The sequence below is a fragment of the Epinephelus moara genome, chromosome 19 (assembly GCF_006386435.1).
Source record: "Epinephelus moara isolate mb chromosome 19, YSFRI_EMoa_1.0, whole genome shotgun sequence".
Taxonomy (NCBI): Eukaryota; Metazoa; Chordata; class Actinopteri; order Perciformes; family Serranidae; genus Epinephelus; species Epinephelus moara.
In genome coordinates, this window is record NC_065524.1 from 27,687,933 (window position 1) to 27,714,668 (window position 26,736).

The 26,736-nt window shown below is 42.2% G+C and overlaps 1 protein-coding gene across 1 annotated transcript in view; it reads right to left on the minus strand.

Moving 5' to 3' along the window:
• grid1a (glutamate receptor, ionotropic, delta 1a) overlaps positions 1 to 26,736 on the minus strand; it is a 326,996-nt gene that overhangs the window by 106,549 nt on the left and 193,711 nt on the right. The window contains exons 3-4 of the mRNA XM_050071845.1: positions 25,583 to 25,867; positions 1,882 to 2,087 (exon numbers count right to left, since the gene is read on the minus strand). Coding sequence (XP_049927802.1) covers positions 1,882 to 2,087; positions 25,583 to 25,867 — 491 coding nt within the window. The remainder of the gene's footprint in view (positions 1 to 1,881; positions 2,088 to 25,582; positions 25,868 to 26,736) is intronic.

The following is a 26,736-nucleotide window of genomic DNA, read 5'->3' on the forward strand; positions in this document are numbered from 1 at the left end:
GGCAGGATGGATCCATGCTTTCATGTTGTTTACACCAAATTTCTGACCCTACCATCTGAATGTGGCAGCAGAAATCAAAACTCATCAGACCAGGCAACTATTTCCAGTCTTCAATTGTCCAGTTTTGGTGAGCCTGTGTGAATTGTAGCCTCAGTTTCCTGTTGTTAGCTGACAGGAGTGGCACCTGGTGTGGTCTTCTGCTGCTTAAGCCTATCTGCTTCAAGGTTCGACGTGTTGTTGGTTCACAGGCATCGACAAGGCATTTTCGCCCAGAGAACTACTGCTCACTGGATATTTTCTGTTTTTTAGAAAACCCTAGAGATGGTTGTGTGTGAAAATCCCAGTAGATCAGCAGCTTCTGAAATACTCAGACCAGCCCGTTTAACACCAACAACCATGCTGCGTTCAAAGTCACTTAAATCACCTTTCTTTCCAATTCTGATGCTCGGTTTGAACTTCAGCAGGTCGTTTTCACCATGTCTACATGCCTAAATTCACTGAGTTGCTGCCACGTGATTGGCTGATTAGCTATTTGGGTTAAGGAGCAGTTGAACAGGTGTGCCTAATAAAGTGGCAGGTGAGTGTATGTTACTTACATGGTGCCTAGAAAGCCGATCAATGACACATGAATAGATTTGCGATTTATAACAAAAGTATACAATGAATAAAAAGAGATCTTTCAACATGAAGAAAAGGCAGTCAAAAGATGACTGTTAAATAAGGGGTGCCATTTTTATCTACAACCATATTTTAACAGCCCATTGTCTACAGTTATGTATTTGAGGGACAAATTTTTCATTGAGTTGGAAAATCTTCAACGTTTTATCAGTGTTTCGCCGTCCTTGCCAGATGGGCAGAAGATTGAGAGTCAGACTGTGATGTGTTCGCTGGGCAGAACAAGCCACTCAGGTCGCTTTAATGTTGCCATATTATTCACTGTCTCCAACGCTGCCAATGCCACGCAAGTCTGTTCTTCAATCATACCAAAGCACTGCGGTGCAAATTTATTCCACATGGTTTGACCGAGTGGTTATCATGAGTGAAACCCCTGCAGATGATTAAAGGAAAACCTTCTACATCTGTCTGCCCTTCGTGAGGAGAACACAGAGAAACTTATTCTTTGTTATCATAACATCTAACCCAATTACTTTTACTTTACTGAAATTTACATCAGTCGTGGACACAGCAGTTCATGTCTTATGAACCGTTTTGAGGAGAGGGCAGCTGGTTAACGAACGAGCTTTGAACTAAACAAGGTGAGATGAAAGAGGAAAAGATGTGCCCCAAAGTAGGATGCATTACCTCCTACACATACCCCTGACTCAAACTGCTATAATTAGGAAACATGATGTGGATGAAGCAAACAGAAAAAAAGTTAGCTGCCATTTTAGGATGGTATGAGCTACAAAAGATGCAAATCATCCGAGTACACACAGTTGACTTTGACTTTGTTTGAACTTTGCCTGGGGTGATGTGTAGTGCTGCTGATCTGTACAGCAAACAGAACTGGCTGAATGAATGTTTTACTGTAGAAATGTCCAGAATTATTTTTACAACATTTGATGCAGAACATTGGCACCTGAAATGTGTTTTTCCTCTGGCTAACTCGATATCGAAGGCAAAACACACAGTCGGATCCCTGCCATCTGCTTTGGGTCAGAACTCGGCACGGTTGAGATAGGCAGTTGCCTCTTGTTTCATCAGTTTTAACAAGGGAGGGTCTTGGTGACAAGTTTCTGATGAAAACTGGGCAATTAATCTCCTAGTAGTCAATTGTTTTGTTATTTTTTCCATGTTTCTATTCAGGGTGATTGTCTCTATTAAATAAATGCTTGTGCTGTTGATTCCATGATGAAGAAAAGCTTCAGCAATGCAGCCTACCTGGTGGATGAACACCTGTGCACCTCGAGGGCTCATGAGCAACACGGCCCGCCGCAGAGTGTCCCGGTACCGGTTGAGCTCCTCGGTGCGCATTGTGTTGAAGAGGTCAGTGAAGACTCGGCTGACGTTGCGGTCCACCCTCTGCAAGGAAACATCCAGACCCAGCCGTGACGACTGGTCCATAAAGGTTTGCAAACCCCGGATGTCTGTAGGCGGAGAAAGAACGGCAAAGAATGAGCGACTGAAGGGGAGACACAAACACAAACCGACAGGCAGAGAAAGAATAACACTTTAGGCAGGTCGTATGTTATACAGTGCTTTATTCCCAGAACATTTAATCAGAATGGTGGGTAAACAACCTGTACTTTCAGCACCTGCACATGCACTCTATATTTTCAGGCTTCGTTCCAGGGGCTTCAAGGCAGGTTTCGTTCTTTGCTCCTGATCTAAAGCGTGACAAAACACAACAAGCACTCCTGTCTTTCTGTTTCCTGGGGTTTACAGGATATGAAACTGCAGGCAGGTGTTGCTGTCCCCAGAGTTCTGAGTGTGTGTGTGTGTGTGTGTGTGTGTGTGGGTGTGTGTTCACTATATAGGAAACCACTTAAAAGAAGCCTGCTGCACACACAAATCAAAGGTGATGTGAAGCAGAGGGCTCACAATAAGCACACCAATCCCAGCAGTCACAGGGGAAGCAGCAGCCCAGCATGTGCCAAGACATGCCGCATTGTTAAAGAGAGGTTAGGCAAAATCGCTAGGGCCAGACCTCTTTCTGCATCCACAATGATTGTGTGTGTGTGTGAGTGTGGGTGTGTGAGTGTGGGTGTGTGTGCGCACAGATGGGTGGGTTTCCCCTCTTTGCATCTCTGGAGGTTTGATGAGTCATCGAGTGCTTTAGTGCTCAAAACAGACGATATACAGAGGGATAGAAAGGCACATCAAACAAGCGTATAGCTGCATTAGCACACAACACACACACACACAAACCTAGGATATCATATTGTAGGGGTGTGTGGTCGTTACTTGAGGTGATTTAAGATGCTTGAGGGCAAAAAAAAAAAATCAGGCTAACAAGAAATCCTCTGACCTGTGAAGCAACATATTGGTACGTCGTCCCCATTTCTCAGTCTCACTTGGGGCAAAGTGAGACAGCAATATGACTAAGTACCATATGAGGAGAATCAAAAAGAATTAGATGTTTACGATTCTTCCTGCCATTGTTGTATTGCAATTTATTTTTTGGGGGGGGTGGAGGCAAAAATACTCACAGAACAGAAACGTTCAAAGGGCAGAACAAAACGTGAAATTAAATCATTCATCATTGTTGAAGCGCCGCCAAACTCTTACTGCAGCACTGTTTGAAAACTCTTTCTCTTCCAAACACACACACACACACACACACACACACCTCTTTGCCGTCTTTGTCTCTAAATTGAAACAGTTACCCTTGGTGGTGTTGCTTTGAATACAATGGGCAAAAGCTCAACCTCTGAGTAATCCCTCCTTTTGTTGGAGCACAAACACAATTTGAAAGTTAATCATAGTTCCTTCCCTCCTGTCCCACAACTGGACCACTGCAATTAACTCTGACTACAGTGTTCTCTATATACAATATTCAGCTGCAGGAGCATTTAGTGATACCGACTACAAACTGAACATATATTCAGATATTTATTCTGTTTTGCAGTGTGAGCCGTCCCTGTTATACAACTCCCAGAGGGTATAAAAGGGTAAACCTTAAATGTAAGATGATTCAATAAGCAAACAAATTACTACCTCATAAACACAAATTAACAAGTTGTAGAGTTGAAGACGTTTGATTGCTTATCCAAGAGGCTTCGTCAACATCATTATTCACACCATGATGTCTACGAGAGTCTTAACATGAATGAATGTTGTACACACTGCATTAATGAGATGAACCTACTCAGAGGTTTAAACAACAGGCTTTCAATGCAACCAGAATCTACCTGGTAGAGGCTCGAGGAGCAATCTGATCACAGGAGATCTAGAGAACTGATCAAAAGACAAAAACTATATTCTGTAGTGACATACTGTAATGTCGCGGCTGGCTGAAAACCTTGTACTGTATCTCCCAAATGGCAAACAGAGGAAACACTGTAACAAACAAACTGAGTTTTTAATCCCATGAAGTGTCGAGGGAAAGCTACCATGCGATAACTACTCCAGGACCCCGATAGAAACATCGGACTTCAAAGCCAGCGATCCAAACCAGGCTTTTCCACGGCCCGTGTCAGCCATGGACAGGGCTGCAGAAAAGAGGATTAACGTGGAATTAAAGGTCTGATTTCTGGACATGTTTACCCGAGCGTCATTTCTGAACACAAATCTGCGTCTGAAAGTTTTAGATATCAAAACTTAACCCTTCTCTGTCTCTCGTGTATCAGCATCCGTGTGTCTCGCTTTACATGGCGACTTTGCCTTAACGGTGTGTATCTGCTTTGAAAGGACAGGAGAGATAGATCGAGGGAGACAGAGCAATACCCTATGAAGTTGCTCTAACATCCCTTTTCAGCTCTATCTTACTCCAGTTGTAACTAAAGCGGGACTCCCTCTTGGATTGGAGCGATGCAGAAATGAGCATATCATGATCAAAGGGCTCAGAGGTTTTTACTGAGCTGTCAAGCTGCGTTGCAATCCAAGCGGAAAAGCCTGAGAAATGGCTATGCTACCAGCCTGTGTTTACTCAAAATTGAGATGAGTCTGTTAAGGCAATCACTGCTTTTCTTGCAACAATAACATCAGTTAATTATATGCAATATAGATTTTTTTTTTGCAAATGTGAAATGTATCAGGCGCTGAGTGTGTTGTGCATCGCCACAAGTGCAATGAAAGTGACAAAGAGAAAGCAGAGAGTGAGAAATTACTGCCTCAGTTTGAATCCAACCTCTTTTTGCTACTGACTGCAGCTCTACACACTATAACACAGTTCATATTCTTGGGTAAATATGACTATACTGACGATCTGAATGAAAGGACAAATAATATCTTATAGCATGGATATGAGGTCTGCACATCACATCCATACAGCAGGTACTTCGTCAGTCGTGATTTCTGTGGCTTGAAGCATCTGCCAAACACAGGAGTTCAGAGCATGACTGACATCTGTAATTTCATCTCATATAAACTCCTCATGCTAACAGTCTCAGGTGTGGCCAGGCACATTCTTTGTTTTTGCCATGTTTTACAATTAAAAAGTAAAATCAGATTAAACTTGCCACATGCACCCATAAGTTTGAAATGTGTTTTTTCCCTGCAAGACAGCGATCAATGCAATTAACACCAAATGAGGACCTCATGGCGACAAGAAAAACTCAGAAAATGTTTCCCCACACAAAAGATGAAAAATGAGGAAAAGTGAAATTAGCTGTTGATTATGCGCCACAGTCTCTCCAAGTAAGTAACAAAAATGAGCAGTTTGAGCCACTGAGAGTTCATGCTGCAAATTGTGTTTACAAAATGTAATTTTCAGCTGGATTCTTTTATTATTGATTTTCAAATGTTTTTGTATAACCAACTTTAATAGCCAAAATACAAACAAACAAAATAAATGAATATTTTTTAATTAAAAAAACACAAGAAATCCAAAACACGACATACTCTGAAAGCAACGTTTTAGGGGACTTGAGAAATCTGTGGGATAAAACGGAGAGAGCAGATGACCCAAACAATCAATAGTCACAGGAAGTTAATTAATGAGGTTTTGTCTTCTGATCATATTTAGATCTTTGTTATCTGTGATCATGTGACAGGGCATTTATGAGGATATGAGGGCATACACAATCTTTCCATCTATATGCGAACATCATCTGTGTGTTCCAATACCCATACTATCATACTATATAGTATGCCAGAAGAAGATTTGGTTTTCCGGCTATTCTGACCTACAATCCTCTGCGCAATTGACAATGCGTCACGTTGACTGAGCGGCAAACACATGACAGCTTAAAAACTCATCGACAGCTGTCAGAAGTTGGAATGATAGATAACATAATCATATAATAATATCATATAATATCATAATCACATATCATATATCACAAACAACAATAAAACAGAACTATTATTATGACAACGATAGAGAGCTGCAGATGTAATTTCACTGTCGCAAATACAATATGTTCGAATCTACAATCTGTGCAGTTATAACTTATCTACACACATTGCAAAGTAACAACAGTAGAGCTCTCTGGGTTGATCTACGTCTCTGGCAATCTTGGTAAATGGCGTTTGTTTATCTCCAAGGTAGCGGATAGAATAGCAAGAGGGTCAAAATTCAAGGCGTAATGTTAGGCGTGCATACTCATGCAACAGTACGTACTTATTAAGGGCAGCTGCAGTACGTACTAAATGGGTTTTTTTTGCGATTCAGAACGCACCCTCTGTGTTATGAACTGGGCAACAAACAAACCCAACACCTTGCAGAGGAGAAACACAAGGTGGAAGAAAACGTATTTTTTCTTACACCATGCTAAACACTACTGATTGAATGGCCCCTAGTGGTGTGACAGGCACGTTCATAGTGACAAGGCCAACAGACTGACCCCAAGAGTCAGGGTGGGGTTAAGTTACGATATGAAACAAATAAACAACACGAGGTAGATACATTGACAGCTGTACAGTTCATCTGCTTTTGACCTCATGGTGGGATCTCAGCCATTTATACACACACAATTATGGAAAAACAGAGGGAGAAAATAACAAGACATGCCCTATTGTTGCTAAATGCTGCAAAGCCTCTGCTGGCGCGCAAAGGACAAGGTCAGTGTGGGATAAAACAAACATGCTAGCTTGTGGTGCATCAAGGTATATGAAGAGAAGTTGGGGAAAAAGTCGAAACTGCCCGAGCTGATTCCATGCTTCAAATAAAAACATTATATAAATAACATCAAGTTATGGACTCCCGTTGTTTTTGTTTGGCTGGGTATACATACACTAACCTCAACTGGTCTTTTTATTGGTGTAAATCTTTGCAAATGAGTCTAATCTCTCTGCTGTTACACAAGTTCACAGAAACAATTTGTGTTTTTCTGCTTTATGGACAGGGGACATTGATTTTCTGAACATTTACTGTGGCTTCTGTTGAGCCTGTTGAAATCAAAATGATCACTACTGAGCCTAAAAACTTTCATGCATTGTTTGGACACAGGAGGTCTGCATCTGCTCTTATTTAACTGTGGTCCATTCATCTGGCAAGTTTTAGAAAGCAGTTGTTTGCTATTGTACATTTAGTAGGCATGAATACATTGCATCACTTTTTCTTTTGTCAGTCAAAGACCATAAAAGCTGAAAGCACCGTCAACAAAATGGTTCTAATATAAGCAGTCGGCTCTGAATGTGCAGAGCGGCTGGAGTTACAGTCCCAGACTCAATTATTATCTCGGTCCAGGCCTGGTGAATGGTCTCTAAGATACTGTCCAGTGATTGCATTTTTGGCTTCCAACACCGCCGTGCAAGTTTTAGTATAGAATAAAATTAATTGCCCTACTTTGTTACTAAGTTTGGCTGACATGCTTTTGGGATGCTGTGTGCTTAAAAGGGAGACAGTCAGACCAGAATGCAACAATTTGAATGATAAAAATATGATAATAAAAACTGGAAATAATGCAGGAGTACATAAAAACTGAAAAGTCGACCCTGCACAAGACTTTGTAGTCTTTTTTTATAGTTTTTTAAATGAAGTCTGGTTTTGAGTTAAAATAATCAGTGTTTCCCATTAATTACCTGAACTGTCTAGTCAGTCTATTTTATTCTGCCAGTTTCACAATGAACTGAAAATGTTTTTACATTTCTCATAACAAGATAAAACATCTCAAACATTGTGTTTTGTGCCGTTGCTTCAGCAAAGCATCTCTCGCTCCCAGTCAGTCAGCACCCCACCCACCCCACCGCTGTATGCGCACATGCACTGGAACATTCCTGGTTGCATCCAAGACATATTTTGAGGAAACAAATGGTGTGTATCAAATCACATACTTCCATTAGTACACTTCCATGTAGTATACTATGTGCACTATGTACTCATTGGCGTAGTGCGCAAATTTCGACAGGGTAGTGTTGTCTCAAACCAAACATGACCGCAAATTAGCTAGTTAGCAAACTAGCATTAGCATTCACGTTATCGTTCGCGGTACCAAATCATTACAGACTGCTAAATTAACCCAATAAACATACTGCTGGCTTATACCCGACAACAGTATAGTGGTGCAAAAAACACATGTATTTGTGCAATGCAGTGACGTTCACGGTCGCACAGTCCTCGGCCGCTATTTCCAGTTTGAAAAGTGCCTATAGACAGTATATAAAGATGGACTTCCCAAAAGTGAAACCAAAAGACCTTGATCACCCCTGGTGGCTGGCTCCAGTATAGGTCATTAATCCCGCCCCCTTTGTTTTAGCAGATGGAACATGAACCAAACTAAAAGATGAAAGTACAGCTCAAATTAGAACAAGATGGTTTGGGTCATTTTAGGTCGTTTTCATCATGCTGATGTTTAAATGTTCATTTTCCTGATAAGTTAGTTTTTAAGTAGTTACATCGTGCAACAACTGTGCCAATTGGGTGTGCTTGTGATCAGTGACACTGCTTGCGATTGGTTGGACAGATTCATGGGTGGGAAGTCAATACTACTAAGCTCACTCTACGCTAGACTGTGGCTCCAAATGACATCGCCAACTCAAGATGGCTGCAGTCCTACCCGAGATATTTTGGCTTCGTTTTTGTACAGTAGGAGGAAGTGGAAATGTGTTGTCCATCTTTATACAGAGTCATTAGTCCAAATTTAAACAAATCTATCATTATCAATGTATGACAGTAAACAGATAATGTTACTGCATAAGATATCATAGCTATGTAAGGTAACATTAGCTACCAAAGTTAGCTGTTGAACTCCTCACTTATGTCATCTGATATATCCTCCTGCTTGTCAAGAAAAAAAGTGTATAACAGATGTAACGCTATATCAAGCTAGCTGACCTTATCTAATTATTTAAATGTTATTATTAGAGGATTTGACAATGTGATTACTTTCCCCCCCCCCATCCCTCTAAAGCAGTGGTTCCCAACTGGTGGTTCTAGGTCCAAAAGTGGATTGCGGGTCCATTCTGAAAGGACTGCAAGTGACTCACGGTTTATTTTTAAGTGCAGTGAATTTCGGACACAACGCTTTTATTTTTGAAGTGCTGTTTCCTGCTGTAGAGAGTGACAAGTGGACAGCTACTTAAGAGAGACAGCAAACTAGCCCAAAGACATGGCCAAACGCAAGTATGACGTTGAATGTATTAAACTTTGGGGAAGTTGAACTGATGACCAAGGAAAAATGTGGACCCTGTTGCTGCACCAGTTGGGAACCACTGCTCTAAAGGCTCTGAGGTCCACCCACCGCAGTCTCCCAAAATCCTGTGGGAAACACTGGATCTTTTGAAAATTGTCCTGAACCATTTTCTAATTTTTGTCACTGAATTGAACATCAGCAGAACTATGCAAATTAGGTCTCCCCAATTATTTTACCCTTTCACAAAAAGGTTAAGTGCCTTTCTGGTTGGTTACGCAGGATTTGTTTTCTTCATTTCCAACTGGTAATGAACATGTTAGTGAGGAGAATAATGGAGCAATATAATGCACAATATCTGTATTCTTCCTACTGCCTATAATTTCCCACTGACACAGTGATTAACATTTTCTCAATGGTTCCTGGTGAATTTTTCACAGTGAGGTTTCATGCAGACAATTAACAATCAGGTGTGGAACTATTCCCTGACTGATATGAATACACTACTTAATAGCTAAGATACTCTTCATATTTTTGAAAGTTTCTCTTTTATAAACCTTCTCTTCTCCATTTTATGTTCTCTTTGATCCTCTTCTTATAATAAAGGCAGCTAATTGAAGGTCACCTGAGCGTTCACTCCCTGTGAAATTACCTGACAAGTTAGTTTTGCGGTGTTACAAACCTTATGGCCTAAAAGTATCTTTAATTTTGATTAAATAAAGTGATGCAATAAGAAGTGTATGAAAGAGTATGCCATTACACAGATGGATCATAACTGCTCTCAAAAGTCTGACTTCATACTCTCAGATCTATCACTAACCCTGACACAATGCAGACTTGCTGTAAACACTGCAGGAGATATCTTTTTGCTTTTGTCCTGCCTGTGTTATAAATGCACTCGCTACATTTGAAACCACCTCCTACATGGGACCAAAAGCAGCTTAATCAATCTCGCACCTAATTCCACCCTAATTCTCTCCTCCTCTAACAGAGAGCCAGTCACTACGGGGCGGGCAGAGACAGATGTAGCTGCTCCACAATCATTACTAAGTGCAGGTTAACTCAGACAGACCTGCCAAGGAGCCTACTGATGTTCAAGAAAATCGACCCTTCTTTAAGATTTCCGATAATTGTGCCTCAGTCGCCTTTTATGCTCTCTTTGTTATGATAAAATGACAAGGCAATTTTACAGAAGCTTTTGTTTGCATATTGTCTACCCACTGTCCACCCTCCCACACTGAATCAATAGCTGGCTTCCTTTTACATACTCACAACTGTGAGCACAGTGCAAGCACACCTTAAATGGCATTTACAAAAGACATACAGATAATATATTGCAAACATTTAAAATAACAGTCTAGTGGCAGCAGCTCTCCAAGCCTGTACTTAAGCACAACAGTGCTTTGACCTAAATGCTAACATCAGCACACTAACATGCTGAGAATGACAATGCAAACATGCTGATGGAAGCGGGTATGATATTTACACCATTGCCAGCTGAAGTTAGTTTGATACAGCAGCATGGTAACATTTGCTGATTGCAGTACGTTTAAGTGCAGCTGAAGCTGATGGGATTGTGATTAGTTCTGAGGGTATTTGGTCATAAAACAAAGTATTGGATGAATCAATATTTTGACCTGTGATGGCGCTAGATGGAAAGTGAAGGGATGATCAAAGTACCGTCTGCATCAAATTCCATGGCAATCGATCTAATAGTTGTAGGGATGTTTTTAACTTAAAGCCACAAATGTTAAACTCATGCTGGCACTGGAGGAAAAGTCCGGGGATCACAAAAGTCATTAGCCTTTGGCAACAATTAATGACTCTGCTAAATATCATGCCAATTCATCCAGTAGTTGTTGAGCTTTCTAGTCTGGACCAAAGTGTGGACCAGCCGACTGACTGACCTACAGCACAAGCTGACACTGTTATATTTAGCCATGATTTATAAGCATTTATGACGACACTCAGGGTTGAATGTAAAGAGTTTCAGTCCATTTTCAAACAATTTATACAGTAAAAACCTCTATATAGTGATCATGTCTGTGCGAGTAACATTGATCACTATAAATGGATGATGATGATGATGATGATGATGTGGGTGTGTTTGTGAATGAGTGTAAGAGAGAGAGAGAGAGATGTGTTAAAAAAAAAAAGGAAAACAATCAGAATAATAATGATCATAGTAACAATAGCAGCACAAAGTTGCTAAGCTGAAAGTTAAGTGGATGAAACGTCAGTGATTTGAGTGTGTTAATGACTATGTGTATGTCTGTGTGTGCATGTGTGTGTTTCTGAATGGTGTGTAGAAAATGAAAGTAAATGTTGAAAACTACTATGTTTGATTGGAGACAAAGAAAATAAATGAGTAAGTTGAAATAACCATAACAATCGAACGATGATGATGATGATGATGTGCAATTTAAGTTGCTTTTCACCGTCAGTAGATCAGCAGTTTCTCACTTACCACGTCTGCTCGTGAGGAGGTGTGGTTGACCCCATTGCTAGGGGTCAGAGTGATACATCCTGTCAGCCGAGGGGTTTCCTATCTGTGCAGCCGAGCACCGCAGCACCTCCACGGACTATTACATCCAGACGCTCCCGGTGTTTCCTCCACAGGCTCCACTTCACTCAACTTCACTCAGCTGCCCGACAAACCCGCTGCTTCTTCCCACTTTAACCTGAATAACAAACCAGGGCTCGGTGCTCCGGTTGGATCCAAACGGAGAGCCGGGGCTAACGTTAGCTGGGAAGCTAGCGGAGGTTAACTGGCTGCTTCCCTCCGGTCATGCTGCGGCTAACGCCCCGCTAGCCGCTCCCAGCTAGCTCCGGTTTGTTATTAGCTAAGCTAAGCTAACCAAAACAACAATGCCTGCTGTGGTCGATGAGGACAAGATTCTGCTAAAAAAAGCCAATAAAAAGATTGCTGACCTTAAGGATGATATCCGTCGACTTTCTCACGAGCTGAGGAAGAAGGACTCGCTGCTGTCCAGCTACATGGACGTGGCGGCTACCCAATCCATGAAGTTGGCCTCGCTCAGCGTAGCCCTCCAGGACACCGTTGCATGGGACCCCTCCATCTGTCCACAGCCCTCCTCCTGTTCCACACCTAACCATGAGTCGCCCTGGACAGAAGTGGTGATCGCCGGTCGGAAGAGGGACTCGAAAGACGCTCCTCGCCTGAGTCTCTCCAACCGCTACGCGGCCTTGTCTGCTGATAACAATCCGGTCCACCCAACTGATGTTCCCCCAGCAGCGGCGGCTCCTCCTCGTCAGGATCTGGACCCGAAACCACCGACTGCCTACACCGCAGATTTCCCTCCACTGCTGGCCGACAGTGCTCAGGAGACTGGATCCTCCGCCACGGAGCTTCAACGGCCTGCATCCCGGTCTGCGTCCTCCTCTGCCCGGCGTAGGATCCTGAGGGATGCTGTGCTCCGACGCTCCGGTGGTCTTCCTCGTCCAGAGCCAAAGAAGAAGGAGCCGGAGGCGGAGGGGAATCCCTCTCCCGGGTCTCCCAGGTCCGCCAGCGCGTCCCCACCGCCGCACCAGCCTGCCCAGGCGCACAGTGTGGACCGTGCGTCATCCAACCATGAGACCCCACAGTTTTCGTCTCCTCGTCCCCTCTTCTCCCCAACCACTTTAATAGTGGGAGATTCAATAACGAGGAATATCCGATTTTTTAATGCAGCCACACACTGCTTTCCTGGAGCCACAGTCCCGGTCATCCTGGAAAAACTCCCTGGACTGCTGCGCTCGCTCCCATCCTCCATAACCCGGGTCTTGATCCATGTGGGATGCAATGACGCATCTCGACAGCAGTCTGAGCTGACTAAAAAGGATTTTAATGCCCTTTTTAGATTTTTAAATGACACCGGAAAGTCTGTATTTATCAGCGGTCCTCTCCCAGTACACACCCTCGGAGCAGGGCGTTTTTCAAGACTCCTGTACCTCAACACCTGGTTACAGTCCACCTGCAAAGCTCTTAACTTTGGTTTTATCGACAATTTTAACCTGTTTTGGAACCGTCCCTCCTTTTACAAGCCCGACGGTGTCCACCCAAACAGGCTGGGCAGCCAGATGCTAACAGCAAACATTCGCCACGCTGTCCAGTATGCTCCACGCGACTGACTGTTTACCTGCCACACCCCCTCACCGGAGTCTACTTCTTCTACGCCAACAACACCAACTGCTCACAGCACTATTTCCCCCGCCACCACCCCCCACAGGCCCCAGCTATCACTGCCACTTCCACCGGTCATTTTCCCTATAGAGACCATTGCTCTGCCCCGCCGGTTGCGAGCCCGCAGAGGTGGTGTGGACCATGGGATCCTTCGCCCGCTGGCTCGTGTCTCAGCTTCAGCCACTTCAGCCACTGAGGAGCTTACTCTCCGTATTGCCCTGATTAATGCTAGATCGCTAGCAAACAAGACTTTCTTGTTAAAAGACTTTTTCACCTCTCGTGATCTGGATTTTCTGCTCCTGACGGAGACTTGGCTTCAGGCTGGTGAGTGTACACCGTTCTCTGAACTCCTTCCTCCTGACTGCTTATTTCTCAGTTCCCCTCGGACCACCGGCAGAGGTGGAGGTCTAGCCTCTGTGTTCAAATCCAGCTTTGAATGTCGTCAAATTCTATTTGACAATTATTCCAGTTTTGAGCTGCAACTGTTTGAGCTAAACCTGTCCCCTCCTGTCATGTTTGCAGTTGTATATCGTCCTCCTAAATTTAATAAGGACTTTATTAATGACTTTGCCGATTTTCTATCAGAGGTTACTGTGAAGTATGACCACTTTTTAATTTCTGGCGATTTTAATGTCCATGTGTGTTGTGAATCCAGACCTCTGGTCAGTGATTTTTCAAACCTCATCGCTTCTTTTAATCTCATTCAGTCTGTGACCAGCCCGACTCATGAGAAGGGTCACACCTTAGATCTTGTGCTATCACATGGGTTATCTGTGAGTGTAAATGAGATATGTGAAACAGCATGTATTTCTGACCATCTGCCTGTTTTATTTACCGTTTCAGTCCCCTGTTCGCGGACTGTAACCCGTGCTCCCTCACGCCGCCTGCGCATGTTGAACCCTCAAACTGCATCACAATTCTCTGCCATGTATGCCGACGTAAACATGTTTAGCACTCCGGATGTCAATCATGGTCTTAATGCCGAAGAGCTTTTAAGTGTTTTTAATTTTACATGCACTGATATCCTGGACTCTGTTGCCCCTTTCAGATTTAAGCGCTCTAAAGCATTTTTTGAGCCATGGTTAAATGACTCCACACGTTCTCTCAGACGTTCATGTCGGCGTGCTGAGAGGAAGTGGAAAAAAGATAAGCTCCACGTCTCCAAAGAAGCTTTACGTGAATGTTTATCAGCCTACCAGCGAGTCGTTAAAGCTGCCAAAATGGAGTATATATCAAATATTGTCTCCAATAACAGTCATAAGCCCCAGGTTCTGTTCAGCATTTTTAACTCCCTTGTAAACCCGTGCGATAACTCTCCAGTCGTGCCATCGCCCACTCTCTGTGAGAGCTTTCTTAAATTTTTTATTGAAAAAATTTCTGCCCTTAGGCCAGTTGCTTCCACTCTCACTGCCCCTGGTCCTGACCCCACTGTGCCTCCTTTACCTGCTGTCTTTGACCAGTTTGAGCCAGTATCTCTCTCCTCACTATCAGATATAGTTAAGCATCTGCGGCCGACTAACTGTCCCTCTGACAGCATTCCCTCTCGCCTCTTCAAAGATGTTTTTGGTACTGTGGGGTCCACTGTTCTTGCTGTCATAAATACCTGCCTTAGCTCAGGGTGTGTTCCAGCTGCTCTCAAACATGCTGTAGTGCAGCCCCTTATAAAAAAGAAAAACCTGGACCCCTCTCTCCTGTCAAACTACAGACCAATCTCCAAATTACCATTTTTGTCCAAGGTTTTGGAGAAAGTGGTCTTTACTCAGCTGCAATCATTCCTAGTGGCCCATGACATGTATGAAAAGTTCCAGTCTGGCTTTAAACCACATCACAGCACTGAAACAGCACTTTTGAGGGTTTTTAACGATCTTTTGTCAACTGTTGATTCATGTAACTCTGCTGTTCTGGTGCTGCTTGACCTGTCAGCAGCCTTTGATACCGTAGATCATAGGATCCTCCTGTCTCGCCTGGAACAGTGGGTGGGTATCACAGGTACTGCCCTTCTATGGTTTCAGTCCTACCTCACTGATCGGAGCTTCTCAGTTAACTTAGGGGAATTCAACTCAGCTACGGCTCCTCTCACCTGCGGTGTCCCCCAAGGCTCCATTTTGGGCCCCATCCTCTTCTTGCTGTACATGCTGCCATTAGGGTTGATTTTTAAGAAACACAACATACCTTTTCACTGTTTTGCAGATGATGTACAGATCTATCTGCCCCTTAAATCCATTAGCAAGGATTCTGTACAGCCACTGCTAGAATGTTTAAAAGATGTCAAATCCTGGATGGACACTAACTTTTTAAATCTCAATGAGGATAAAACAGAGATCATTATGTTTGGATGTGACCCCTCCGATTACTCTGCTGATTTTCTGGGCCCCTTCACTCCTAACATCCGTTCCTCTGTTAAAAATCTCGGTGTGACCTTTGACAGTGCTTTTAAATTCGATAAACAAGTTAGATCAGTAATACAAACCAGCTTTTATCAACTCAGGCTTTTAGCTAAAGTAAAGGGCTATCTCTCCCCCCAGAATCTAGAGAGGGTAATCCATGCTTTTATAACCTCACGTCTGGACTACTGTAACTCGCTTTATGTCGGTATTGACCAGTCACTGCTACACCGTCTACAGCTTGTCCAGAACGCAGCAGCCCGCCTCCTCACTGGAAAGCGTAAACACGATCACATCACACCAATCTTGGCCTCGCTCCACTGGCTTCCAGTGCGTTTTAGAATTGATTTTAAGATTTTATTGATTGTTTTTAAAGCCCTAAATGGGCTGGCACCCCCTTATTTAACCGAACTCCTGCACTTTCATGCTCCCTCCAGAGCCTTGAGATCAGCCAGTCAGCTATTACTGGCTACTCCTAGGACTAGGCTGAAGACCAGAGGCGACAGAGCCTTTGGGGCGGCTGCCCCTAGGCTCTGGAATAGCCTGCCCCTGCACATTAGGTCTGCCCAGACCCTAGAGGTTTTTAAGTCTTTTCTTAAAACCCACTTCTTCTCTCAGGCTTTTAACTCAGGTTGAGCTGGACACCCAAACATTTTAGCTTATTTTGATCTTATTTTATAACTCTTGTATTTTATTTTATTGTATTGTATTTTATGTATCTTATGGTTATTATTGTGGTGTACTATTAGGTACCTCATTGTATTTGCTTGTTTATTTCTATTGACCTGTTCAGCACTTTGGTCAACCTTGGTTGTTTTAAATGTGCTTTATAAATAAAGTTTGAGTTGAGTTGAGTTGAGTTGAGTCTAACTGAAGGTTTTGTGTATTCTATGGATGCATGACAACATTGCCACATCATTGGTATCAGCCAATATCAGCTCTAAAATGAACTATTCAAAACAGCCAATGTGCTTTTTCTTATTTCGCACAATGAATGAATATTACATACTTTGAAAATAATTATATTTCATATCGCCATCTGCTGTTGGGCCATCATGATAAGAGTATGCATGCATAATATGATGTTAATTCCACTACAGAAGAGACTTGATGATCACTAACATTAGGTGGGGAAAAAGTGGATATATTGATAATGGTATCGGTAATCAGCAAAAATCCAATTTCCTGCATCCCTAGTATATCAATTACATGTATATAAGGTAAGAAAACTGACAGCTTTGTATTCACTGACGTTTATAGGCCGTTTCAGAATACAGTCCAGCTGTTTCAAACAGTCATTACGTGACCGGGCATCGTCAATTTACTTGACTCCGCTGCGAGGGTCCTAAGGACAGAGGGATGTCGTATGCTGTAAAGCCCTGTGAGGCAAATTGTGATTTGTGATATTGGGCTTTATAAATAAAATTGAATTGAAAATTGAAGGGCAGCTTTGATCACGGGCTTTTCCCCATGTGCATTGTCTGTCTCTATCATTAGCAGCCATGACTGCTTCTCACTGTGTGAGTAGACTAAACAAGGTAGCATGAGGAACTAAGAATGAGCTGCTGGATCTCGTCGGCTTGTTTTTGGAGGTAAGGTGAAACTTTAATGTCCCAGAGGGGCAATATGAGATACAGACAGTAAAATGCATAACACACAGAATCCAGTATCACACACTGTCGGGCGTAAATCATGGAAAATTAGTGGTCACTGCTGGTTAAGATAAGCGATAGCAGACGGGACAAAGGATGATCTGTAACACGTAGTGCTAAATTTAGGGAGACTAAAGCCTAGTTCACATTACACGATTTTCACCGCGATTTTGACGTCGCAGAGGATCTTGAGAGCCCCCTTGGGTCGTAGGTGAGTCGGCAGACACATCAGTCTGTTATGACAAGTCCTCGTGTGAACAAGCCTAAGAACAAGTCTCCCACTCGTATGTGACTGGGACTGGATATCTGGCATGCTAGAAAACTGGAGAAGTCTGACACGACTGACAAAGAGCATCAGCCAATGAGAGGCGGGATACATCCCACGTCAGCACGCAGGAGGACGGAAGAAATGTGAGGAAGACAAGCCGCAGGGTTGCCAGGTCCACTTATTAGCCACGACTTTGGGCTTGGTTTTTTGTAAAGTCGCTTACAAATATTGGTAGTCACGGGTTGTGTTTTTTGGACTTGTTTCTTAAGTGGAGGTGCTTATTTGGGCTTGCTCTCTAAACGTCGTCTTTCTCTATATATATCTGTCGCTTCTTTTGTGCTTGTTTCCATAGCCCTGGTTGCTTGTTTCTCTCCCAAGATCTGGCAACACTGACAAGCCGGCAAGCAACAACAACAATGGCGGCATCCACAGGATCATGGGGAGTGCGTTGTGTTTGGACCCAGGCCCTGGAGGCAGATCTGATTCAACACTGGGAAGAATATCCATGCCTTCACGATGTGTCGCCTCCAAGTTAAAAAACGTAGTTTGGTGACGTCACCACGTTATCTGGGGCTCTGTCGGCGAGGGCTCGCAAGCTCAACATTGAGCTTTATACCTTAACACCAGTGATCTTACAGCACAACTTGACCACTTTTTTATTGAGAGAAAATTACTTTTTCCCATCATGATTTTAATGTGCACGCAGCACCAGCGGAAGTAGATAGGTTGTTGTGACGCAAAGTATCATGGGAGTATGAAAAGACCCAAAATGATCACTGTAAGTAGTACTACTACTTGATTACTATAAGCACATTATCTAAACAGTATGTGAATAGGAGTGACTGTGTCTGAAGCTTTTGGATCCAAGTGGTCGATCACTGTGTACATTTTTCATTTTTAATCTCTGATTGAACAGTGAGAGCTGACTCTAATCATGTATTCAGTGTCTGTTCAGTGGCTGTTTGGGGAGGTGGGCTATAGAAACACATGTTGTCTCTGATTTAAAGCAAAGCATAGCATGACTGACACATTAAATTTGCAGCCATTCGGCAGAACGGTGTCTATTTAAAAGTCAAGGTTGGTTTAAAAAACAAGGGGAGAGGAGAGCATGAACCTGAGTGGTGTGTAGTCATGGTCAAATGTAAAATGAAACAGAATAAAACCACATCTTTCGACTCACCGCAGGAGCTCAACCCACAGCTGCGGATTCAGTCAATGCCATTTAAATGCAGTCAAAAGACAACAGACAACAGTTGTTTGTGTGTCGAAGTTTTCTTTCATATCTGGGAACTCTGGTTGGTTTGAGAAGAATGCCCACAATGCCCGAGAGGCTGCATGGTCCTTGACGGCAAAGTGCGAGTTTGCCATCAATAAGTTTGTTTTTCAGTGGGAGAAATGAACTTTTGTGGCCTTGACATGCACCGGGTCTATTTTGTAGTTTTCAAATCAAAAGCTGAGGCATTAGGCTACCCTTCAGCGCTGTCAGAGAGCACGGCTGAAATCAGCAGCAGTAGGATTGTTTGAAGGAAAAAAAAACTGTTGCCAATGTGAAATAAAGACAGGACGAAGGGAGGAGAAAAAACAGCAAAGAGAAAGGACAAAGAGAAGAAAGAACAAAAACAAGTTAAAAAGGAAAAAGCTGAATCGTAGAAGGCGTAAAGGGTCTTTTGGTTAGCACTGGGCTGTTATAGGATTATCATACAATTTTGTTCTCTTTCATTTGCCTCAAGGCACAAAAGGCAAAACCACACAAGGATGTTTTGTAGTCGTAATACAAAGTCGGCTTCCTACAGCACAAGAATAAGGTTATTTCTGTAACTCGTGAAAGAAATTACGGAACACGCTCTCTCGCAACAGAGAATCAAATTATGTGTTGAAAATGTACAATGACAAATGGAACCAGAAGAGGTGAAGCCTCAGAAGTTGTTTACATAATGTGCCTTTTATGCAACTGATGCATTGGTGGAGACTGGAATGAATCAGCTTCCCTGACACACTTCATTACACCGAGCTACACTTTGCCCCTGAGGTCAAGGAAGCCAGCTGTTTAGCTGTAATACTGCACCCTGTATTCTCTGACTGCAGAGCCTGGTGTTGCTCTCACCATCCGAAAACAAGGGATTAAAGAAATATGATAGATTATAAAAATAATTGTCTGGATAAGTGCGGTATAGATAATGAGGTTTTGGACGAGTCTTTGTTCATAGTGGTACAGCGTGATGCCTTGGGCTATGAGCAAGAAGGTGCTCTATCTTTCCTAGCATCCACTTTATTAGACTAACACACCATCAGCAATTTGATGACACAGCAGCCCCGCAACACACAGCCTTATCACACCACATCCAAATCCATCAGCACACTCCTACTGTACATGTTCGATAACGACGGCCTTGGTATAGCAATCATTCCACTAATGAATCTGGAAATTAAAATGTCCTTTTCAGCATGTTCATTCTGACAGTCTGCTCATGTTGGTGTTAGTTTTAAATATCAGATTTAAAGTATAATTGAATGAGATGATCCATGCGATCTCTGAATGCAATCAAAAGCTCCCATCTTCCTATAGGCAGTTATCATACATGGCACGAGATGGAGATGCACAGACTGAGTGCTCTGATGATCACATATCAGCACAGTCTTGTCTCGTCATATTCACAGTCAATCAGAAGATCTGATCATGGCTCAGGATTAAAAAAAACATGCCCTGGCAGCGAAGACAAGATTCGAGTCCAGATAAATCAATGTAACTGCTATGTAATGGTTAAAAATGTCTCACTGTCTGACTTCCTGTGCATCAGTATGTTGCGGTATCTTCAGCAGCTTGCTTTATCATCATTTGATGTTTGGCCTAAAGCGCTTACATTGACTCATACATAGCATGGTGGGCAACAAGCAGAGCTGTAACTTTGGTATTTCAGGGTTTTTTGTATGAAACTTGATAGGCAGAAATTCAATGGTTCCACATTCTCCAACATGATTTTGTTTTCTGGTTTCCTTCTTCTTCTGTGACTGTAAAATTTCTATCTTTAAGTTTTGAACTGTTGGTTGGGAAATCTTGGAGAGCGTTTTTAATGTCTTCACGCTGACAACAGCTGTGACCAGAGGCATTATGTTTTTGGATTGTCTGTATGTCCTGTTCTTGTAACCCTCGAAGGGAATTTCTTCAAATGTGTCACAAATGTCCTCTTGGACTCAAGAACAAACTGATTAGATATTGGTGGTCAAAGATCAAAGATCACTATGACTTTGTATCCGTCTTATTCTCGAGATTGCAATATCTCAAGAACACATTGAGGGAATTTCTCTAAAAAGGACACAAACCCACTTGGACTCAATGATGAATTGATTTGATTCCGGTGGTCAAAACTCAAAGGTCACTGTGACCTCAAGAAACATGTTTTGGGCCATAACTTAATAATTCACATGCAAATTATGACCAAATTTCAATGTCAAAGGGTAAAATGATGAAGTGATGGCAAAGGACTGCTTCACTGCGACATCATTATGTTCTGCAAAAGATTTGGTGCATTATTTAACGTCACAAGTCAGGAACAGAAGGGGAGACATGTGGTCTGATACTGACTAGGTGTCCGCCATGGTGTGGACTGTGGTGACTGTACAGATGTGAAGATGTGTGTGAAGCATCCACATTAAAGAACATGTGACTGCTCTGCAGCAGCATCCATATTTGAAGCACTGTCTGCTGTCATGGCTACACATGAGTGTGGATAGACACAGATATTAGATGCAACCTGACTGGTTGGTGGAGGCGTACAACCACTGGTAATTCTAGTTTAACACTATTTTCTGACATTTACTGACCAAACAATATCGTCTGCTCTACAATCATAGAAAATGACTAAAAATGTGACAAATTTCATAAAAGTCCTTTTCCAGAGAAGGGGATGTCACAGCATTGTTCTGTCTGCCCTTTTCATGCTAAACATAGACAGAGAGCTGGAAAGAGAAGACAGGGAGGCTTTGACAAGATCACACTGAGAACCTGATCTGAGCTCCTGTGCTGTGAGTTAAGTTACATAATCTCATTTCCACTCCTTAAATATCACTGATCTGCCAGCATGTGTTGGAAGCAATTTGATGTTCCAAACTGTGCTTTATGAAGGTTTAGCAGTGATGGAGAAGAACTGGAGGAACAAAGATGAAAGTAGTTTCTGAACAGTAAGATGTTCTGTAATTACAAATGGAAAGAGAGATTTATTTTTTTTAATTTCATAGAGAACCCTGAAACATAATTACAGCAGCCAAACCTATTTGAGTTCAAAACTATTTTTTTTAAATATTGCGTGGTCATAAGTTTTCTAATTCTTGGTATTTCTCACTGCTTTATTTTTATGACTTTATTATCATGATTTGACATTTTAATTTCTTACTATTTCTCTGCTTTCTATGAAGAAGGCTTCCACAACTTTAACAAGGCATCCTCGATAAATGAAAGATCACTGACCTTGGTATTTTTATAACTAACTAGAACTACTGCTGTTACTTAACAAATCAACACTCAGGTCTGAATTTAATACCTAAACTCCATACCAATGAATTAAAACATTCACAGAAGTATTTTTCATTTCCTTGAGTTGACCTCTCCTCGGCACCTGAGTGATATCTGGCAGACTCCCTTGTTAACTTTGTTGCACTTGATAAGGTGCAACATCTTTTAGGGTGTACAGACTTTGGCTCCCTGAGCAGATCCACAGGATACTCTGCAACAAAACTAAAACTAAAAAAGATGTCTAATGAGCCCGACAAACTGACAGAACCAGTGTGTGTTGTGCTCGTTACTGAACTTCAGGTTTTTTGTTTTTTTTGTTTTGTTTTGTTTTGTTTTGGTACTGACTGAAATATGTCCGTTCAATCAAGTCTCATTAAAATCAGACACTAAAAGTTGGCAGACCTGTGATCTTGTTTTCTTATTTGGCTGCTTTTGTTGGACACCATCAAATATTTGAGAACTTTGGCCTCTTTAGCTAAAGGACAACATGTTTCTATTTCCTAAAGTGTCCAGTAAGAAAAAGGTGTTGTAAGGTAGTTAGGAAAGGTGAATACAACTCAAGTTTGAGAAAAGTAAACACTGACTACATTTATATGCAAGCTCTGAGAGACAAGTGAGAAAAAAACTAAGGTTTTCTAAGTCTGATCGAAACTGTTTTCTTCCCTGTGTTTCTGCCTCGAGAGCAGCTGACAAAGGTTTTTTCCAGGACAGGGTGTCTACAGGTATCAGACAGTTACATTCAATGCTTTTTAAGATGCCTTTTAACTAAATTTAGGACCGATTTTTGGACAAATCATGTTTCACTTACGCATCGCAGATTTGCAGGTAATTAATATATGTGGTCTTGTGAGGGAATTTGATCTAAATTTTGCAAACAGGTAAGTGCATGTATGAAGAAAAATGACTGTGTTATAGTTTTTTAAAGGTTTGTAACATTAGAAATGTGGACTTTTACATAAAAAAGTTCCACTCATTTTCATAAAAATGAATTAAAAGATGTATAAATTAAATAAGATGTAATATTTGTAGCAGTTAAGACCTCATAAATTCAAATCTAGGACTATTTTATGACTTATTGTTGTAACATTGAATTTAAGAAATTTTAAGACTTTTTTAAGGACCTGCAGACGCCCTGCAGGACCATTTTTCTATGTTACTTTTTTCCATCTGTGAAAACAGATGAATGTCAGGATTGTACATATATTTTGTGTGAGCAAGTTATATAACATTACTGTCTTCACTTTTGTTTCGCTAAGAAATACATTAAAATGGAGCTAACACACACTATATGTACGTTGCGTTTAGATTGCATGGAGAAATGAAAACTCCCTGGAAGGAAACATACATAAAAATAAATTAGATAAATAAAAGTAAAAACTTGTAAAATATAAGGTAGTCGTGCACCTCAGCCTCTTGTGGCCAAAATTAGTATAACAACAAAAGCACACAACCAAAATGATCCTAACAAAATATTACTACTACTACGACTACGACTACTGCTACTACGAAGATGATGAAGACGACGACGACGGCTGCTGCCGCTACCACTATCACGGCTACTGCTACTGCTATTGCTACGACGAGGACGACAACGACGAGGACGACAACGGCGGCGGCTGCTGCTACTACTACTACTACTAAGACTACGGCTACTGCTACCACCACTACCACTACTACTACTACTAATAATAATAACAGTAAAATAAATACAAAATAAAAAATGTATAACCAGATTTTTTTTTTTTTTTTTTTTTTTGTTACTTGCCGCTCAGAGTTTCTGTACATTTATCATAGGTAACATGTAACATTAAAATCATTTTCCATGACCCCACACACACCCACACACCCACAGCTACATGATCTTAGTGACCTGCTGCAGCTGTTTCTCCCTCCTCATACGTCTAAAGTTTAAAATGAACATTCACCATCCCTTTAAACACTAAGTGCCAACACAGATTTACAGACAGCACTTCTCTCTCCAGGCAGTGGTGTGGGTCACTGTAGTGCTGTTTCAAGGCAGGCGCCATGGGTATTTTGACTGTTCTGTGATGAGGATCCTAATTAGCCGCTACATTCCTTAATTTAACGAGTGCAGAGTTAAACAGTGTAACACAAGCATAAATGTCAACGGTGCCGACTTTGTAGCACCTAATTTAGCAGGCTTAGAAAAGGCTATTTTGTTAGAACTAGAATTCCCATCCAGTATTTCTCACCAACACTGCCTTGTTACACTGAGCCTTCATGCGTTAGACAAAGGCTCCCTCTCACAGGAATTGCAATTTAAGGCTATAGTGCACTGTGCTGGGGTGAGGTGTTATACATAAGGAGCTCCTGTGAGGATATGTTTCACTGGAGCTGTGTTGCAGCAGCAGAAAACTGATTATAAATTCCTAAAAAGGCATTGATAGATGGATAGACAGACAGACAGCGAGGCAGCTCGACAGACCGAGAGCTCAGCTGGTCAGACAGACAGACAGATAGAAAGATAGACAGGTGCTCTTCCACAGTGGGATTTTAATCGATCCAACTCAATGCTGAGAGTGCACTTCCTACAAAGAGTGTCAGTGTATCCAAGGACAGATCTCTGTAAATGGGAAACATCATGTCACATACGTTCACATGAACACCCTGACTGGCCGTAGGCTCCAAACTGTGGGGTGAAAACTTGTATGGAGGTTTGTGGTTGGCTGTATTCCCCTGAGGACTTGCTTTACTATACACTTTATCAACTGTAGCTCCGACTGTACTGGAAAAAATAAAACTGATTTACGCTCTCCTCTAGATTGCACTCTTCCAAGTAGTAAAAAGATTAGCCAGCAGTGGCAAAGTATCATCTGAGAAATGTCAATGCAGCAATATATTCTTTTCATCTTTCTGCCCTTGTACTGTCTTGCCAATCACTCCTCGAGCCACAGTCCTTTGCCTTTCGCCAAATGTGGGTCAGGAAAGGTCTGGTCCACGGGGGCGGCATGGTGAGAATAATGAAACAGAAATGGAGAACATCTGAGAATATATTAAGTACTGTTGGGACTCACCGTCATTCTCTGGTGCCACAAATGAGCCAATTAGGCTCAGACTTGTCTTTTCATGAGGATGCTAATGGTGAATGCTGCAATGAGATCTTGTTTTCCCCGAAAATTTCTACTGAACTTTGATTTATTTTTCAGCAGTATGCATGTGTGTATTTGCGTGTGTGTTTGCGTGGGAGTGATGATGTTCTTTCATCTTAGTTCCTACTCTGTGTATTCTTCTCAGCGTATGAATAGTTAGCGTTGGTACGACTTTACCTCAGCCTGACACTGAAGGTGGTTTTGGATTTACATTTAAATGAAAGAGCCGAAAACATCTTACATACAAATGTCATGTTTATGAAATACATTTGGCCACGGACGGCTCTCATTTCCCAACTCACCGTAGTCGCTTTCGTAAAAGATGATAAACTTCTGCCAGTGTAGCTCTGAAACCAGGGTGAGCAGGACGTCGTTGATGCGAACAGGTGGACGGGCAGCCAAGGTGTAGCTCTCTCCATCGGGGCTGGGGTTGAGCTGGCAGGCAGTGCGGGGTGCACCATCCCCGTTTCTCTGGATGAAGAGGTGGGGAATGTGCATTGCATCTGTCAGAGACTGCAGAGCACTTGCAGCTGCGCAGCCTGTGGATGTGACCAGGGCGAGGATCCCCTGGTTCATCAGCTCACATGCTGGACAGAGGAAAGGAAAAAAGTAGAGGGAACATGGATGAGGCAAAGGAGTTAAGGAAGAAAGGTGGAGACAAGGATTCGAAGAAGGCGTAAAGATGAAGGACACAGAAGTATGTAAAGGGATAGAGGAAGTGAAAAGATGTACGGAGAAAAACAGGATCAGGGAAAGAGAAGAAAAGGAACAGATACAACATGGTTAGATATGCATTTTAAGTAAATTCAAACTGCAATCAGTTCCAAAAGATGTGAGAGTGCTGTACATTATTCGAGAATGTGTGCCCAACTGGTTTAAAGAATTCAAGATGGCTCTTTGTGTATCCTACTTAGGATTACGTCTGAGCCTCTGCAGTTGAGAACAGATCACAGGAAGGAGGGGGCCGGTGCTGAAGTTGTATTATAAAGCGTAGATGAAAGATTCAGTGGGGGGCATCCTCTAATCCGTGTCCCCAGACAAAAATGAGACAGCTGATTAAAGCGAAAATGCTCGCTTAAGTCAACAGTCGCTCAAAAACAGTGGATGAATCAGAGAGCTACAGGAGTCAGTGCACTTCTCAGAAAGAGTGAGTCACAGGTAGAAATCAGGAATATTTAAGCAGGATACAGAAAGTTAGATGCTAAATGATGCCTCCCATGAGTCTGAACTAAAACTTGTCCCACACATCCTTCACTCTGTCTGAGTGAAAATCTGTACACAAAATCTGTACACAGCGCCGATCCAGACTGCAGACACATGCTTGTAATGTCTGTGGTGGGTCTTAACGTCCCTACATGTTTATTTACACATGTAATTTGGGTAAAGTCTGTTTTAGATCCTCTTAGAGCAGGTCAGCATGTCTGCGTCTGCTGGGACAAAATGGCAAATATCTCTT